The 19,432-nt window shown below is 41.4% G+C and overlaps 1 protein-coding gene across 1 annotated transcript in view; it reads left to right on the top strand.

Annotated features, from left to right (window-relative positions):
- The window catches only part of PKD1L3 (polycystin 1 like 3, transient receptor potential channel interacting), a 192,975-nt gene that overhangs the window by 123,077 nt on the left and 50,466 nt on the right, over nucleotides 1-19,432 (top strand). The window contains exons 26-27 of the mRNA XM_033941262.1: nucleotides 14,139-14,263; nucleotides 17,088-17,248. Of these exons, the coding sequence (XP_033797153.1) occupies nucleotides 14,139-14,263; nucleotides 17,088-17,248 (286 nt within the window). The remainder of the gene's footprint in view (nucleotides 1-14,138; nucleotides 14,264-17,087; nucleotides 17,249-19,432) is intronic.

The raw sequence follows: 19,432 nt of genomic DNA, 5'->3' as shown, positions 1-19,432 counted from the left end.
CAGTAGGTTATGAAGGGAGAGAAGATGATGGTAGATTATAATATTGGGATGTGTTTTTTGAATAGTATGGTTTTTATATCTTTTCGAAACGCTTTGTAGTCCGTAGTTGTGGTCAGCAGCTTGGATATGGTGGGGTCAGTTTTCGCGGCCTGTGTAGCAAGTAGGTTGTCATATAGCTTTTTGCGTTTTGTGCCTTTGAGTGAGGGGTAGGTGAATGGAGTCTGGGTTCTCCTTACTCTAGTTGAGAGGTTTCGGGTTAGGCAGCTGTTTAGGTAGAGAGGTGCTGTTCCGTTTAGTGCTTTGAATAATAAACAGTATAGTTTGAATTGAGTTCTTGCTTGTATCGGTAGCCAGTGTGAGTCGAGATAGGCATTAGTGATGTGATCGTATTTTCCTAGCGAGTAGATAAGTCTGAGTGCTGTGTTCTGTACTGTCTGTAATTGTTTGGTCATGTAAGCGGGGCAGGGTAGATAAAGGCTGTTGCAGTAGTCTACAAGTCCTAGTACAAGTATCTTGGTCAGTAAAATTTAAGCTAATCTACACACCACCATGGTCTGATAAAATTATTGGATCTATAGAAGCTTGATTAACATCTTGTACTAGCTCATCAGAAATAAAAATATAATTAATTCTAGAGAAAGATTTATGAACATGCGAACAAAACGAAAATTCTCGATCATTAAAATGAAGAATTCTCCAAATATCCTTTAAATTACAAGAATTTACAAAATTATCCAACCCTAATGATTTTAAAATTTTGCTAGTTTTTTTTAAATCTAATAAAGGGTCCATAACAGCATTAAAATCTCCTGTCACTATCAAATTATTAGCAGCCAGTGGTAAAACTATTGGTTGTAGAGTTTTAAAAAAATTCAATTTGATTCAAATTAGGGGCATACACATTAAAAAGCGCCACAGTATTATTGCCCATACTCATGTTCACATGCACCCACCTTCCTAATTGATCTGCAGACACCATATTAAATCCTTCAGAGCACTTTTTGTTAATCAAAATAGCTACACCAGCTTTCTTCCCTACCACAGGTGCGAAAAAACAATCCTTTACCCAATTACCATTTAATTTCTTTGATTCATCTCCAGTAAGGTGAGTCTCCTGTATGAAAAAACATCCACATTCTGCTGTTTTAAATATAATAATGTTTTTTTCCTTTTTATCGGATGATTGAGACCATTAACAACAATTCACAACTATCGACTGGCCAACTTTCAACACATATTTTAACAAATATTCCAATTCCTTCTGCAGACTGGTTACCTGCCCCCCTAACATTATGAAAACTGCTCCAATCCATTTTAAAGCCAATATGTTAGCATGGGTAAACCTACTACTAACCACGGGCAGTTTCCCAGCAGAACAAGGCCACATTTCAATAACTCCCATCATCAAAAACAAGAAAGAACCATCAAGCACCCCATCCAACTACAGACCTATCGCAAGCATCCCGCTATTCACCAAAATAGCAGAAGGGGTGGTAAACGCCGAACTTACCACATACCTAGAAAAATTCAACATCCTAAATGACTACCAATCAGGCTTTCGCTCCAATCACAGCACTGAAACCATCATAGCCTCCCTCCTAGACCACATACACACACTCTTCAGCCTGGGATCCAGTGCCTTGATTTTACAACTGGACCTGAGCAGTGCTTTCAATCTAGTCGACCACAATATTCTCCTAGACTGCCTTGCCTACATTGGCATCTCCGGCCAGGTCCTTAACTGGTTCAACGGTTTCCTACGGAACAGATCTTACAGAGTATTTAAAAATTATTCTCTCTCCTACTCCTGGGACAACTCCTGCGGTGTGCCACAGGGCTCCCCCCTGTCCCCCACCCTGTTTAATATCTACCTCACCTCCCTAGGAAACCTCCTGAAAAGCCTCAACCTAAAATTCTTTATCTATGCGGACGACATTACCATAGTCATCCCTCTAACCAATTTCACTCAAGAACTCCTTAACTCCCTCACAAGCATACTTAGTCAGATAGAACTCTGGATGCTATCCTACAGATTAAAACTAAACCCAGACAAAACAAAATTCTTCCTAGCAACCCCCAAAGACAAAATCAAAGACACCACAATTCAAGTAAATGGATACACATTCCCCCTCAAACAAACTTTAAAAGTACTGGGTGTAACACTGGACAAACATCTATCCCTCGAGAAACACACTGATATCACAGTTAGGAAATGTATCTCGACACTATGGAAACTCCGCACCATAAAAAAATACTTTGACGACACTTCATTCCGCCTCTTAGTACAGTCCTCCAGCCTCAGCATACTAGAAACATAGAAACATAGAAAGATGACGGCAGAAAAGGGCTACAGCCCATCAAGTCTGCCCACTCTTCTGACCCACCCCATCAAGTCTGAGTGCTAATGACCCAGTTCCCTAGCTCGACCCCCGTAGGGATCCCACGTGGATGTCCCATTTATTTTTAAAGTCGAGTACACTGGTGGCCTTGACCACCTGCACCGGAAGTTTGTTCCAATGATCCACCACCCTTTCTGTAAAGAAATACTTCCTGGTGTTACCATTAAATTTCCCTCCTCTGAGTTTGAACGGGTGCCCCCTTGTGACTGAGGGTCCCTTGGGGAAGAATATATCGCTTTCCGCCTCGACACGACCTGTGATGTACTTAAACGTCTCAATCATGTCTCCCCTTTCTCTACGCTCCTCAAGAGTGTAGAGCTGCAGTTTGTCCAGTCTTTCCTCGTATGGGAGACTCTTGAGTCCGGAGACCATTCTAGTGGCCATTCGCTGGACCGATTCGGCTCGAAGCACATCTTTTCGGTAGTGTGGTCTCCAAAATTGCACACAGTATTCCAGGTGAGGTCTCACCATGGTTCTGTAGAGCGGCATTATGACTTCAGGTCTGCGGCTGATGAAGCCTCTATTGATACATCCCAACATTTGCCTTGCCTTGGATGAGGCCTGCTCCACTTGTTTGGCAGCCTTCATGTCTGCGCTGACGATTACTCCCAAGTCCCGTTCTTCTGAAGTCCTAGCTAGTGTTTCTCCGTTCAAGGTGTAAGTTTTGCATGGGTTTCCGCAGCCGAGATGCATGACCTTACATTTCTTTGCGTTGAAGCCCAGCTGCCATGTCGAGGACCAGTTTTCCAACGTGATCAGATCTTGCATCATACTATCCTTAAGATTGTTTCACTTACTATATTACACAGTTTGGCGTCATCTGCGAACAGTGTTACTTTACCCTAAAGCCCTTGGGTCAAGTCTCTTATGAATATGTTGAAAAGGGATGGTCCCAGGACCGAGCCCTGCGGCACTCCGCTAGTCACCTCCGATGTCTCAGAGAGGGTGCCGTTGACCACCACCCTCTGAAGTCTTCCACTCAGCCAATCATTTACCCATGCAGTTAGCTTCTCGCCTAGACCCATCGACTTCATCTTGTTTAATAGTCTGCGGTGCGGGACACTGTCAAACGCTTTGCTGAAATCCAAGTACACTATGTCCAGAGACTCTCCCAGGTCTAGCTTTCACGTCACTAGACTACTGCAACATCATCTGCTTGAGCTCCACAAAGAAAACCATCAGGAGACTAAGGATGATCCATAACACCGCTGTCCTCCTCATATTTAACCTGAAAAAATGGGACCATATCACCCCTTTCTACCACAAACTCCACTGGCTCCCTCTAGAATCCAGAATCATGTTCAAATTCGCCTGTTTTTGCTACAAAACAATATTTGGTTTATCCCAAAGCTATATAACCCCCCACTTCGCCCTTAACCACAACTATAAGAAATCCCGTAAAATTCAACTCTTCTCCTTCCCCTCCCTAAAACTATGCCACTCAAAAAAATTCCTTGACAAAACCTACGCCTTCCAAGCCACCAAACTAAACCCTTGGCTAGCCCAAATGGTCCTCAAGGCCTACAACTACCTCGACTTTAGAAAACTACTCAAAACTCACCTATTTCGAGACCAAGACCCTTAATCCCTTTTTCTATCCTCCTCCTCCCCCCTTCTGACCTACTCCCTTCCCCCGTCTCCCTCCCTCCTCCTCTCCTTGCTATTCGCAACTCTACGATCAATTTGATATGTAACCACTTGTAACTACTATCTCCATGTTGTTTGCAACTCTATGATCAATTTGATATGTAACCACTTGTAATCTCTGTCTAACCAATGTGAACCGCCTAGAACTCTTCGGGGTATGGCGGTATACAAAAATAAAGTTATTATTATTATTATTAACGTTTAATGAAAAAATCTTAAAATTCATTATAATAAATCAGTACAATATTCCAAAATATCCACCAAAACAATATTATATAATCTTTTCCCCATACCAAAAAAAAAACTAAACCCCATCCCCTCCCCTATACCCCTCCCAATACCCTCAATCCCTACCCCCTTCCACCCTCCCTTAAATTAAATGCAAACTTTGAAACGCACATTCTAGACCAAGCAACAGATAAACTCCCCACAAGCTATATCTATAAGCATTCTAACCATTAGCCAGAACATCATAATATTAAAATGAAAATCACATATTAATTTGAACTCCTTTATAAAGAATTACCTCTTCTTTTTTTTTTTTCTCCTCTTTTCTCCCTTTTTTCATTAACTATCTTTTCCCTTCTCATTCTTTTCATGAAAGAGAACAATAAAATTAAATAATCAAACAAACTTATTATAATGATACCTTTCCACATCATACCTATTTCCTAAGATTAATTAGATCTCAAGAAGGTTCTTTTAACCTTTACAATATTAAGCATTTAAACCCCATTTTACTTGACACATTCAGATAATTAATTAAATGTAAAATGCAATCATTACTCTTAACTTATTCATTCTTAAGAGACAATAAAACTTTTCAAAAACAAATCCATCCAAATCAAAATGACTATATAAAGAGCCATTTTAAAAACCTTCCTAACAGATCTATTTTAACACACATGTAACATCAGAATAAAACTGATCCAGAATGCAGCTCTCTATAAAAATCCACGATAAATTTTCCATGAACAGCATAGCTTCTATTATGGAGAACACCAATCATTCTTTCAAAATCTTCATAGACCATATGTAGCATATTTCAGTATCAGAACTTCTCTTTCATCCTTTAAGTTTTGTCTAAAAGACTTATAATGGTCATGACAATCAGATTCAGGCATGTGGTGCCAGGCAGAGATCAGCCGTATCATACATGCATTTTCTCTGTTCATTTTTACACACCACCACGAACCTTCTATCTCATATTGCAAGGTCAGACCAAATTCTAGCGAAAATATCTACTTTAGACCCACTGTTGATTTAATGGGTTTTCCAATGTAATATCTCAATCCATGCATTGCAGCAAATTCAACAGCATTAAAACCAGTAGTTATAATTAATATATGGTCACATTCCAAATCCCATCTTGCTTGCAGATCCACGCATATTGATGTCTGTTAAATTCTTCCATCACACTTCCTCAATCTCAGTAATTAATACGCGCAATTTATAACAATCAATCTCTTTGTATAAACATCCAAACTTTTCACATCGCCAAACTCCAAACAGGCAAGTCACTTCAACCAATAGCTTAAACTTCTTTATATAGAAAAGGTCTGTTTTGATATAACTTTTATAGCCTTTCTTGCTACATTCCAAATGACCACGAGACAAGATTAGAATGTTGAGCATATTTCAAATCCAACTGTAGCAGTGTCACCAGAATCTTATTAACTTTATAAGCTAAATAATTCTTTAGTCAAAAAAAAAAAATAAAAAATACCGACAGGGCAGTTTTACATCTACCCCTCACCTCACCCTGAAGAACAGATTCCAGATACTACAGGATGGGACTGCCGACGAGGAACAGGATGAGGTCCAACCCGAGGCTCCAGTTCCAGAGTCTTCTGATCAACCTCCCCTGAAGAAGCGCAGAGTTGTGGTCATTGGGGACTCCATGCTGAGGGGCACCAAGGGACCAATCTGTAGACCAGATATACAGTCAAAGGAGGTATGCTGTCTGCCGGGAGCCATGATCCGAGATGTCACCGCCTGTCTAGATAGACTACTCACGCCCCAAGACCACTTCCCTTTGCTTCTCATCCACGTAGGAACAAACGACACGGCCAAGAACACCCTGGAAAATATACCCATAGACTTTGGAGCCTTGGGTGAGAAGCTGAGGCGGACAGGAGCACAGGTGGTCTTCTCATCGATCCTTGCAGTTAGAGGCAAGGGAAGAGCCAGAGATGAGCGTATTCAGAGGACCAACGAGTGGCTACACGGATGGTGCAGGGAGATGAACTTCGGATTTCTGAACCATGGAGAGGCACTACAGGGACTTCAGGGACTAGACGGACTTCATCTAACCAGCAGGGGTAAGAACGTCTTCGGACACAGACTAGCACGTCTGCTTCGAAGGGCTTTAAACTAGGTAAGTTGGGGGAGGGTACCTGTGCAGTAGGTAACTATCCTGAGGAGGAGAGTCACAGCTCCACTTCAGAGTCCGAGGTAAGTGCTCACTTTGCTAACAATTCCAAGTCCGTGGTAAGTACTCACATTGCAAATAATTCTGAGTCCGCGATAAATACACACATTGCAAACAATACATTTGGGGCCACACTAACTCGGATGGGAAACTACCCGCAGGGTCCTAGCAATCACAAGGCATGGAGGGCTATGTATGTCAATGCACACAGTTTAGGCAATAAAATTCTGGAACTGGAGACCGAAATAATAAATGCTGATCTAGATGTGGTGGCGATTTCCGAAAGTTGGTTCACGGACTCTCATGGGTGGGATATGGCTATACCGGGTTACAACTTACTTCGTCAAGTCAGGGAGGGCAAGTTAGGAGGAGGGGTAGTGCTATACACTAGGGAGGACATTAAAACTACAAGAATCACGGAGGTCAAGTACACCGGGGAATCCCTCTGGGTAAACCTAGCCAGAGGCAAAGAAAAGTGTCTATATCTTGGTGTAATATATAGACCACCAAGACAGCTGGAAAACAAAGACATAGAATTAATCAAAGATATAGAGAATATCACTTTAAGGGGGGACACTGCTCTGCTAGGGGACTTCAACATGCCCGATGCAGATTGGAACACGCTCACAGCGAACCAGCGCCAGCAGAAGGCTATTATTCACCATTAAAGGAGCACAACTCAAACAACTGGTATTAGAGCCCACTAGGGCACAGGCGATTCTGGATCTGGTACTCACCAATGGAGAAAGCGTATCGGAGGTCTCGGTAGGCAATAAGTTAGCCTCCAGTGACCACAACATGGTATGGTTCAACCTCAGGAAAGATTTCACTAGATCGAGCACGACAACAAGAGTACTCAACTTTCGAGGCGCTGACTTCAAACGCATGGGAAATTTCATCCATCACGCACTACAAATCCAAGCTGTGGCCGATAATGTAGAGGACATGTGGTCAACCTTGAAATCTACCTTACATGCAGCAACGAACCGATACATAAAATCAGCAAGCAAACGGCAAAGAAACATTAGACCCCAATGGTTCACCGCAGAGATCTCAGATCTAGTTAAAGAAAAGAAACTAGCATTCATTTCCTACAAACATTCAGAGACAAGGGAGGCTAAATTGGAATACAAGGCCAAGTCTACAGCGGTGAAAGCGGCAGTCAGAGAGGCCAAGCATCAAGCTGAAGTAAACCTGGCAAGGAACATTAAGAAGGGTGACAAATCCTTCTTCAGGTATATTAGCGACAGAAAAAGAAACACTGATGGGATAGTACGCCTTAGGAAATCAGATGGGAAGTTTGTAGAATCAGATTCAGATAAAGCCGAATTACTAAATGAATACTTCTGCTCGGTCTTCACCTGTGAGACACCGGGGTCCGGTACACAGTTGCAGGCAAAGCAAAGTTCAGAAGACCCATTTCGGGATTTTGAGTTTACTTCCGGAGACGTCTACGATGAATTATCAAGACTCAAGGTGAACAAAGCCATGGGCCCGGACAATCTACATCCCAGGGTGCTCAGTGAGCTCAGGGACGTCCTAGCAGAACCGTTATCCGTACTCTTCAATCTGTCCCTGAGCGCGGGAATAGTCCCCTTGGACTGGAAAACAGCTAATGTCGTTCCTCTGCACAAAAAAGGTTGCAGGACAGAGGCTGCGAATTACAGACCGGTAAGTCTCACATCGGTAGTGAGTAAACTCATGGAAACACTCATCAAACGCAAATTAGACATGATACTAGACGAGGAGGAACTGCGCGATCCCCACCAACATGGATTCACCAAGGGTAGGTCCTGTCAATCCAATCTCATCAGTTTCTTTGACTTGGTAACAAGGAAACTGGATTTGGGAGTCCCTAGACATCGTGTACTTGGACTTCAGCAAAGCTTTTGATAGCGTCCCCCACCGCAGGCTATTGAGCAAGATGAAATCGATGGGATTAGGTGAAACACTTACAGCATGGGTCCACGATTGACTGAGTGGTAGACTTCAGAGGGTGGTTGTTAATGGTACCATCTCTAAAACGTTGGAGGTGACCAGTGGGGTGCCGCATGGCTCGGTCTTGGGCCCGATCCTTTTCAACATATTTGTAGGAGACATGACTCAAGGGCTTCAAGGTAAAATAACATTATTCACCGATGATGCCAAACTATGTAATATTGTGAGTAACGGCAATCTGCCCGTCAGCATGACGCAAGACCTGCTTTTATTGGAACATTGGTCCTCGACCTGGCATCTTAGCTTCAACGCTAACAAATGCAAGGTTATGCACCTTGGCAACAATAATCCGTGCAGAATGTACACATTGAATGGAGAAACCTTAGCAAGGACTGCCGCAGAACGGGATTTGGGGGTGATCATCAGCGAAGACATGAAAACGGCCAAACAAGTGGAGAAGGCTTCATCCAGGGCTAGGCAAATGCTGGGTTATATTCGGAGAAGCTTTGTTAGTCGGAAGCCCGATGTCCTAATGCCTTCGTACAGAACCATGGTGAGGCCTCATCTGGAGTACTGCGTACAATTCTGGAGGCCACATTACCGCAAAGATGTGCTGAGAATCGAGTCGGTACAGCGAATGGCCACCAGGATGGTCTCGGGGCTCAAAGATCTATCATACGAAGAAAGGCTGAACGAATTGCGTCTATACTCTCTCGAAGAACGTAGGGAGAGAAGGGACATGATTGAGACGTTTAAGTATGTCACTGGTCACATCAAGGTAGAAGATGATATTTTCCTTCTTAGAGGACCCTCGGCCACAAGAAGACACCCGCGGGAAGTTTCATGGCGACACCAGGAAGTACTTCACTGAAAGAGTGGTGGACAGCTGGAATAAGCTCCCAGTACAGGTGGTCGAGGCCAGCAGCGTGCCAGATTTTAAGAACAGATGGGATGCTCATTTCGGATCTCTACGAGGGAAAAGGTCATCAGAGAGCGATTAACTAGGGGGGTGGGTCAATGAAGTGGGCAAACTCGATGGGCCTTGGCCTTTTTCTGCCGTTACTTTCTATGTTTCTATGTTAAATCGAAGAAAAATTATTTATCTAAAATCACTTCTATGTAGCCATAGGTGACTCGCATTGATCCAAAAATTCTTTTAGTTTTGCTGCATCTTCAAAATTTAAAGTTTTATTTTTGTAAGTGACCCGCATAGTTACCGGGTATACTAAGCCATATCTAGCTCCTAAAACCCTAAGTTGTGGCCTCAGATCTAATAGCTGCTTCCTTTTTTGAGCCGGTACTCTAGCAAAATCAGGAACGATATAGATCTTCGAGTCCTGACATTTCAAATTTTTGCTGTCTTTAGCCAGTCTGAGTATTTCAGACACCTGCTGGTATCGGAGCAACTTGAATATCAATGGATGCGGACCTTTTTGACTATTTGTCACTCTTGTTGGGATCCTGTGCGCCCTTTCTATTTCCAACGGAAATTTGCTTTGAATCAGCAGCACGAGTTCTGTTGGCAGGAAGAGTTGAGCACCTTTCTGCAGGCGATCATGGGTTTTGTCAGAAGGAGGGGTTGGGCACCCTCCTGCCGGTGATCTTCGGGGGGGTGGGGGGGCGTTGGGCGGTCCGGGGAGGGTGTTGAGGCATTTTAAACTCGATTCTGTAACCGGCATCTGCAACATGGTTACAGAATCAGGTTAACTTTGGGCGGTGTAGGTCCGTTTCTGTATAAGACGCCCGGGATGGGCGCCTATACAGAATTCGGGCCACAGTGTCCAGCCGAGTGGTTCACTGGAGTGGCTAAGCATGCCTCACCCTCAATAAAACACTGTAAACTTTGGATTCAAAACAACGAACATAAGAATTGCTGCTGCTTGGTCAGACCAGTGGTCCATCATGCCCAGCAGTTCGCTCACGGGGCGGCCCTTAGGTCAAAGACCAGTGCTCTAACTGAGTCTAGCCTTACCTGCGTATGTTCCGGTTCAGCAGGAACTTGTATAACTTTGTCTTGAATCCCTGGAGGGTGTTTTCCCCTAAAACAGCCTCCAGAAGAGCGTTCCAGTTTTCCACCACTCTCTGGGTGAAGAAGAACTTCCTTATGTTTGTACGGAATCTGTCCCCTCTCGTTCTCTCTATCTTGGAGAGGGTAAACAACCTGTCTTTATCTACTAAGTCTATTCCCTTCATTATCTTGAATGTTTCGATCATGTCCCCTCTGTCTCCTCTTTTCAAGGGAGAAGAGACCCAGTTTCTCTAATTGCTCACTGTACGACAACTCCTCCAGCTCCTTAACCGTTTTAGTACTTTCGATTAGTACTATGTCCTTCTTCATGTATGGCGACCAGTGCTGGACGCAGTATTCCAGGTGGAGGCGTACCATGGCCTGATACAGCGGCATGATAACCTTCTCCGATCTGTTTGTGATCCCCTTCGTAATCATTCTTAGCATTCTGTTCGCCCTTTTCGCCCTGACCCTTGCATTCCAAAATAATTAAGTGGCCCAAGCAAACATTGTTCCATATCATGTTGTAGAAAGTAATTCAGAAGACAAACCAAAAAGAAGCCACAGAATGCTTTCAGGAAAATCAAAACGTTTGCAGAGTGCTTTTCCTACACATTGCTGAGCACCTGCATTTGCATCAGCTTTTCAATCAGTTCCCTGATGCCGTGTGTTGAAATGCACAATACTTACGTATTTTAGCCTTTGTAACTTTGTTACAGTACACTGCTTTTACAGTTCTGGATATGACCAGTTCCTTGAGGTTCCCCACTAAAGGTTTGTGCAATTCTTAACTTTTTAAATAAACACTGGTTTCTATGAGGTCAGGGAAGTGCCCTGCCCCCTCCGTCACAGAAATGCAGAGAAACGTTAGCATTCAGTTTTAGCTTCACTTCTGACTTTAGTTGAAGGGATATGTTTCTTCCCAGACCTTCTCATACTCTGAATCTGTAGTGTTATTTATATTCTCAAGCCCTGTGAATTCTGAAGACATTTCAATATCCTGGCTTATCACAACTGCTCTCATTAGCCCCCATCTCTAGCTGGGAATTAGCTATCACACCCCTAGCAGGTAGATAAGATTTTACCTTGCTGGTTGTTTGGGGTGCTGTGCTCCCTTTAGAACAATCAAAAAGGTAATAGAAAAAAAGAAAAAATAACCACAAATTAACAGGTCCACAAAAGGTTAATCCAACCAGAGGAAAAAACCATATAAATAAATGGCTTAATTACTACAGAAATGAAGGAAAGAATCTCAGAATTGCCACTCCAAGGATCATAATGATAATTACTAGCTAATGTTAAGCTAAAAGATGTGCTTAGCTAAGGCTTTAATATTTTTTATAGAAGTTATATTGCCTTTTGCACAGCTAATTTGCACAATCTTGACTTCTTGCATTTTTGCACAAATGTTAATGCTATTTGCACAGTTTTGAATTTAAAAATATAAAAAAAGTTAGTCAAAAAAAGCTCAGAAAAATATAAAATAACTGAGTAGTGAAGTTATTTATTTATAAATGAGTGACGGATTAAGTCACATTAATGTATGAAGGTTTTGGATCAATGAAAGAAACCCCATGCCACAATTCCTTATATGGATGATATCATTAGGATCCTTGGAGTGGCAATTCTGAGATTCTTTCCTTCATTTCTGTAGTAATTAAGCCATTTATTTATATGGTTTTTTTCTCTGGTTCTCCCTTTAGTCTGATAAGTTTTTGGGCAGCTAAGTTCCTACTTATGTCTGCTCCAGAGTCTGGCTTGAGCTTTCTCCAGTGTTCTTTCCAATCGTTCTGCCCTTGTGTTGAACTCTGGGGTTATCTCCTGCTGTGTGAATCAGCTCTGTGTTTAACCAGGTGAGCTGAGCCACTCAGCTCTCTGATTGGCTGCCTAGTTAATTGTTCCCTGAGGTCTGACGTTACTCTGTGTGAAACTTGCACCCCTACTTCTTGCTGCAGCTTTGAAAGTGGGTGTAAAATTTTTCCTTGCCTGTTGCACACTGCCTTCTTATTCAAAGGCAAATAAATCCTTGTTCCTGTCTTTTCTAAGTTTACAGGAACTGCCTATGTATGATCAAGGCTTGCAATGCTAGTGGCAGGGTTGTTATTGATTGGCATACTATATATCTTAGGGCTTGGCCCCTTTTGCCTGCCACAACAGACTATGGACTTTAACTCCAAGAATTTGTCCAAACCTTTCTTAAAACCAGCTACACTATCTGCTTTTACCACAACCTCTGGCAACGCGTTCGAGAGCTTAACTATTCTCTGAGTGGAAAAATATTTCCTCCTATTGGTTTTAAAAGTATTTCCCTGCAATTTTCTCGAGTGTCCCCTAGTCTTTGTAATTTTTGATGAGTGAAAAATTGATCCACTTGCACCCGTTCTACTCCACTCAGGATTTTGTAGACTTCAATCATATCTCCCCTCAGCTGTCTCTTTTCCAAGCTGAAGAGCCCTAACCTTTTTAGGCTTTCCTCATACGAGAGGAGTTCCATCCCCTTTAACATCTTGGTCACTTTTCTTTGAACCTTTTCTAGTGACACTATATCTTTTTTGAGATAAGGAGACCAGAATTGAACGCAATACTCCAGATGAGGTCGCAACATGGAGCAATACAGGGGCATTATAACATTCTTAATCATGTTAACAAACCCTTTTTAAATAATTCCTAGCATCTTGTTTGCTTTTTTGGCCGCCACCGCACAATGCGTGGAAGGTTTCATCGTATTGTCTACAATGACATCCAGATCCCTTTCTTGGGCGCTAACCTATTTTGGTCTTCTCTAAATCTTGGGAGTGATTTACAGTTTTTATATTAAAACCTTGGGAGTTTTGTTTGATTCAACCTTTTAAGCATGTGTGATCAAGATAGCAAGGTTATTAAATCAGTACTTCATAAAGTGAAAATTATAAGACAACTTTGTGGTCAGTTAATGAGAATTTTAGGTTGGTAGTACAAAGTAGGGTTGTTCCATTGCAACGCTTTTTTATTGGGTATTCAAAAGTATTATCTCCCCTTTTACTAAACTGCAGTAGAGGTTTTGGACTGCAGCCCAGAGCACTAAATGCTTAGTAAAAGAGTCCATTTCTGCAGATTGTGCAGAATGCAATTGCAGGTTTAATCTCAGGCCAATCTACATATGAGCATATGACACTCACTTTACAGTCTTTACACTGGATACCTTTTGATTTCAGAATTCGTGATGTTTAAGACCATAATAGATAAGATTGCTTTAGTAATTACACTTACATCAACCTTCTCGAGCATTACAGTCAGTGAATGTGCCTTCTTTCGAGGTGATTATCCATAGTTGGGACGATCCTCTGGAATGTGTTGCCTATGAAAGAATTTAAGATCAAATTAAAAACTGTCTTGCTCCATCAAGCTTTCTAATGATGTGATATAGTATCAGTAATGATTTTGACTCCGCGTTAACCCTCCCTAAGCCACGGTAGAGGATTCTGGCACAGCCCAAAGCGCTAAATGCTCCTATGCTCTTAGCAATTCTATGAGTATCAGAGTAATATCAGAATATTTAGCACTAAGTAAAGGGGGGCTAAGTGGCAGTTTAGGGTATTAATTTAAATTGGTATCATTTGATTTTATTATTTTATTTCTGAATTTGTATGTTGATTTCTGATCCGCCTACACTGATAAAGATAGTGCGGGATATAAATTTTGGAAACAGATTCACATTTGTTTTATTTTTGGCCAGGAATCCTTTTTGCCTCATCAGATCTACAGATTATGAGGATGTATGAGAACAGTGCAGACGATGTGTCACTGCTGTGTGCACAGGGCTCCTTCCTGCTCCTCCTTCTCTTCTCATTCATACAGCAGGTGAGGTACCTGAATGGGTTTCTATTCTCTTTCTGCCCGTAACTAATTCTTCCTCTTAGTCTAACGGTCACGCGTTGCCTGTGAACTCATGGAGAGAATAAGGAATTGATCTGGAAATTCCTGGCATTTAAGAGCTGGTTCATCTATCCAGTTCCTCAAGCTCTCTCAAATGTTTGGTAGGCAGTAACTGCAATCCTGGCCCTTCAGCGCTTTGTTTATTCTCTCCACAGAGGTTACTTTTGAGAAAAGATGAGTCCTGGTGGGCAAGGGGAAGCTTTTCCTAGTTATTTTGTTTTTGAGGTTACTGAAATTGTAATTTTGAGAGAAATGAAATATACTACTACTACTTATCACTTGTATAGCACTGAAAGGTGTACACAGCACTATACATTTTGACATTTATAGACAGTCCCTACTCGGAAGAGCTTACAATCTAACTTGGACAGAGAGACATGACATATAGGATTGGGGATGCAGAACCCAAGGTGAGAGGAGTTAGCAATCGAAAGCACTCTCCAAGAGGTGGGCTTTTAACTGGGCTTAGAACACTGACAGAGACGGAGCCCACCATAGGGATTTGGGCAGCTGGTTCCAAGCATACGGCACAGCAAGGCAGAAAGGACGGAGTCTGGAATTGGCAGTTGAAGAGAAGGGCACAGATAGGAGAGACTTACCAGCTAAGCAGAACTCACGGGAGGGATCATGGGGAAGATAAGTGAAGAGAGATAGTGAGGGGCAGCTGAGCGAATGCATTTGTAGATATTTTTATTTATTTATTCACTTACTTCGATTTCTATTCGTTCCTCCTGGGAGCTCAGAACGGGTTACAAAAGGACACTCACAATAGACAGACATATTTGACTCATCCTTATTTATAAACCTCATCTTAAATCTGTAATTCACATGTGCTTTTTTTAAGTTATTATGACCTTTGAAGACTACAGAATTGTGATAATTTTCAGACTGTTGTACAAGCATTTGATTATTGTAATTCCTTGTTGTTGAGTCTTCCCAAGAAGGACTTGGAAGCCTTACAAGTTGCTTAGAATTCTGCTGTCCATTTAATTTCTGGATGTTTAATCATGTTACACCTTTTTTAAAACAACTTCATTGGTTGCAAAGTCTGACTTCTTTGGGGCTCAATTTGTGTTACTAATTAAAGCATCCAGATATATACTGGTAATTAATTTATATTTTAACTTAAAGTTTGACCTATTTACAACCTTGAATTTTCCTTCCAACCAATACTAACCTTTCAAATTAATTCAAGTCAGCTAAATGATGAGTGGGACTATATAGAAAGATTTGGAAGATAAGATAGGGTAGGGGTAGGTGGGGAGGGAAAGGAAGGGAAGGGGGGAAGTGAACTGAGACTTAACTTCAAAAGGGTTGTAATTAGCTTGCCTCTCCCTTTGAACTATAGGTAAAAGGGACAGCCCTAGAGCAAGGGAAAAAAAAAGTCCCCCTTCTACCATAAAAAACAACCAACCATCCAACAAACCCAGCAATATAAAACTACAATGATGTGAAAAAGGCCTCATTGTGCCTCATGCTGGGACTATGTCTGAATGTTTAGAATAGAAGTGAGCATTCCTACCCACCCCATTCCCATCATATTTGGACTGTCCCCTCAACATCCCCACAGTTTTCTTTCCCATCCTTGTACCTAACCCACATTTAAAAGATCTTGTAAATTGAAGCAAGACATAAATTGCATCCTAGAACTTGTTAAAATTTAACATCAAACAATACTACTACTGCTACTTATAACTTCTATAGCCTTGAAAGGCGTACGCAGTGCTGTACAGTTTGACATTTATAGATGGTACCTGCTCGGAAGAGCTCACAATTTAACTTAGACAGACAAGACATGACATAGAGAATAGGGGATACAGAAGCCAAGGTTAGAGGAGTTAGGAGTCGAAAGTATAACTTTGTTAAATATTCAAGAAAAACGGATTATTTATTAACAGGAACTGTGTGAAAACAGTTACTTCAAACTAAGTCAAAATAATCAACCATCTACAGAGCCAGCATTCAGTTCCATGATACGTCCCATGCCATTGAAAAGAAGCCAGTTTCAGCCACACTTGGGACCTTTTTTGCCAATTCCTGGACTCTTGAACAAGTCTAAAACACCCCAAACACATCCAAGTCTTCTCATTTGAGATGTTTAGTTGCACCTCGTGTTTGCAGTCTGTTTATGGCAATGTTTCACCCTCAGTTTTAACAATATTGCTGAGGATCAACTTCAGTTTTTGATGGTTGAAGTCCATGAGAGTAAGAGATTGGAGATTAAGACCTCCTTAACCTATCCCAATCTCATCTTGAAATGCTTGCTTTCATATCAGACACATAAATGAGACTAGCTCAGTGGAGATTTTACTCTGCCAAAATGCTTGAAACAAATTGACAAATATTTTCACCAGCTTCTCAGTGGTCTTCTTCGTTGCAAAAATTACTGAGCACATGCATCAGTTTTCATCAAAGTGAGTTCCTCTCAATTTTGTTTATTTTTTTACTAAATTGAGGTGTTGTGTCACATTTCCAAGTCAAGGTGTGCATGGAGACAATCTGGTTTCCATCCTCTCCCTTCCCCATTCATTCCCAATCCATCCCCTCCTGTCCCGGCAGTAGTAATGATTTTTTTTGTCTCTATCCCCATGGATTTCCGGGTGTTTCCCATTGTCCCCTCCCCCATGCACACGTCTAGTTTTGAAGGGATTGACCGCTTCCCCTTCCCGTTTCTTGATCTGCAGCTGAAGATTCAGCCAAAATGACTGTGTACTCTCTTTTCTCCTTCCTGCTCCTGTGATTAATGCAGGGTCTACGGCTGAAGGTGGAGAAGGTCCGTTATTTCTCCAGGACAAAGAACTTGGTGGATCTGAGTATAATATTAATTAGCTTTTGCTCCATTGCAATGTATGTGAAGCGCATCATCTTAAAAACACGAGATGTCCAAAAATACCAGCAAAACCGGGACAGGTGAGCATGGGGAAGAAGGAAGTACTTCTATCAGAGCTATAGTAGATGAACCAGGTGAGGGGAGAAGATCAAAATTCATGGGATTTCATTAGACATGCAGTGTGATCTCACCAAAACAACTTCACTAGAGCTTAACCATCCTCTCTCCTACCATTTACATCCAGACTGTTTATTGATTTGGATTTATATCTCGTCCTCCCAGAAGACCTCAAAACAAGCTACAAGTTTATAAACAATACATGATAAAGCAATAAAAGCATAACAGGGTTTAGTAATGTAGATTTTAGGTTATGACATGATAGTAATCAAAAAGCATGGCAATACTTAATAGGATATGTGGTGTCTATGTTCTTTGTCTTGATTTCCTTGAATGTTAGGCCATTCTTAGTCCACTGCATTCAGGTTTTCACCATCTCCATTCTATTCAAACTGTCCTTACCAAAAATCGTAACTTAATCTAATGTAATATTATATTAATCCCCATCAGAGCACAAGAACTGCCCTACTGGATCAGACCAAAGGTCCATATAGGATGGTATCCTGTTTCTAATAGTGTCCAGTCTAGGTCAGAAATGTCATGCTATGCTACTTCTACAAGCAGAATACTGACTTCTTATCTCCCATCTAAAATTAATGTTATTGTTCATCAGCTTCATAACTCTGGGAAGTCTCTGTTTCTTTTAAGAACATAAGAATTGCCCTACTGGGACAGACCAAAGATCCATCAAGTCCAGTATCTTGTTTTCCACAGTAGCCAACCCAGGTCCCAAGTACCTATCTAGATCCCAAGTAGTAAAACAGATTTTATGCTACTTATCCTAAGAATAAGCAGTGGATTTCCCCAAGCCATCTTAATAATGGTTTATGGATTTCTCTTTTAAGAAATTATCTAAACCTTTTTTCAAACGTTGCTAAGTTAACTGCTTTCACTCTATTATCTGGCAACGAATTCCAGAGTTTAATTACCTGTTGAGTGAAGAAATATTTTCTTTAATTTTCTACTATTTAGTCATTTCATTGCATGCCCCCCTAGTCCTAGTATTTTTGGAAAGAGTAAACAAGCCATTCATATCTACCCTTTCCACTCCAATCAGTATTTTCTAGACCTCTATCATATCACATTACTCCTATTTTCTTTCTTGTTTAGCAGGCTGTCCCAGACGTGTGCCAAATCTACTAGAAAGCTAAACCTTGGGAATACCGACACACATGCAGGAAATCCTTATACCTTCCTTGAAATATATTTTATTGCACAAATAGATTTACTCACATTTAGCAGTTTTCCTCAGAGGTTTGTTCCCCTGGGCTCAGACTTCTTAGTTCAAGAATGATTCGTTAGTAGATGAAAATGAAAAATTAGAAAGCAGAATAGTCCTGCAGAATAGAAGGTTTCAGAGCTGGATTGATGAAGCACCTTGTTTGTGTTCAGATAGCTCCAAAGAGGTGAAAAATAATTCTATGTTAGGAGATAAGAAGAGCCATGTGTGCTGAAGATGGATGCAGGAAGGGCAGTGTCTTTCTCTCCAGACAAAGAGTTCCCACAACGCCAAGGAAAAGGCAGAGTCACTAGAAACAGAACCAATAGAAACAGTGCCAATAGAAACGGAACTTAGTACCAGGTAGCTGAGAAAGTAAAGGTGAGCCAGAAATGAGACAAAGGATACAAGCTTAGGTGAGAGAAGGGGGGGGGGGGGGAGATGTTCTTAGGAGAAAGACCACTGGCAGAGAAGCTTTTACATGTAAGGAGGAGTGATTGTAGCATGTGTAAGACTACATTGCCCACAATGCCTAGCTCACATATCCTGGCAAAAGGACCACAGGCAACATGGATTCACGGAGGTAGGTCTTGTCAGACAAATCTGATCAATTTCTTTGACTGGGTAACCAGAGAATTGGATAGAGGATGTGCACTAAACTAAACTAAAGCTTAACTTTATATAACGGGTCATCAATCTAAGAAAGCTTGACTCGGTTTACAACAATTAGATAAAAACTAAAGAAAGTTTACAATGATTAAATAAAAACTAAAGAAAGTAATAGCAAAAGTTTCACAGAGATTCGTTTTCAAAATGTTTGGCAAAAAGAAAAGTTTTTAGAAATTTGCGGAAAGATTGGAAAGAACTGGGGCTCCTCAGAATTAAGAGGCGTTCATTCCATAGTTGAGAAAGTTTAAAAGCTAGAGAT

Source organism: Geotrypetes seraphini, chromosome 4 (assembly GCF_902459505.1).
Source record: "Geotrypetes seraphini chromosome 4, aGeoSer1.1, whole genome shotgun sequence".
NCBI classification, from domain to species: domain Eukaryota; kingdom Metazoa; phylum Chordata; class Amphibia; order Gymnophiona; family Dermophiidae; genus Geotrypetes; species Geotrypetes seraphini.
Note: the sequence above shows the minus strand (reverse complement) of the source record. Positions and strands in the feature narration are given on the sequence as shown.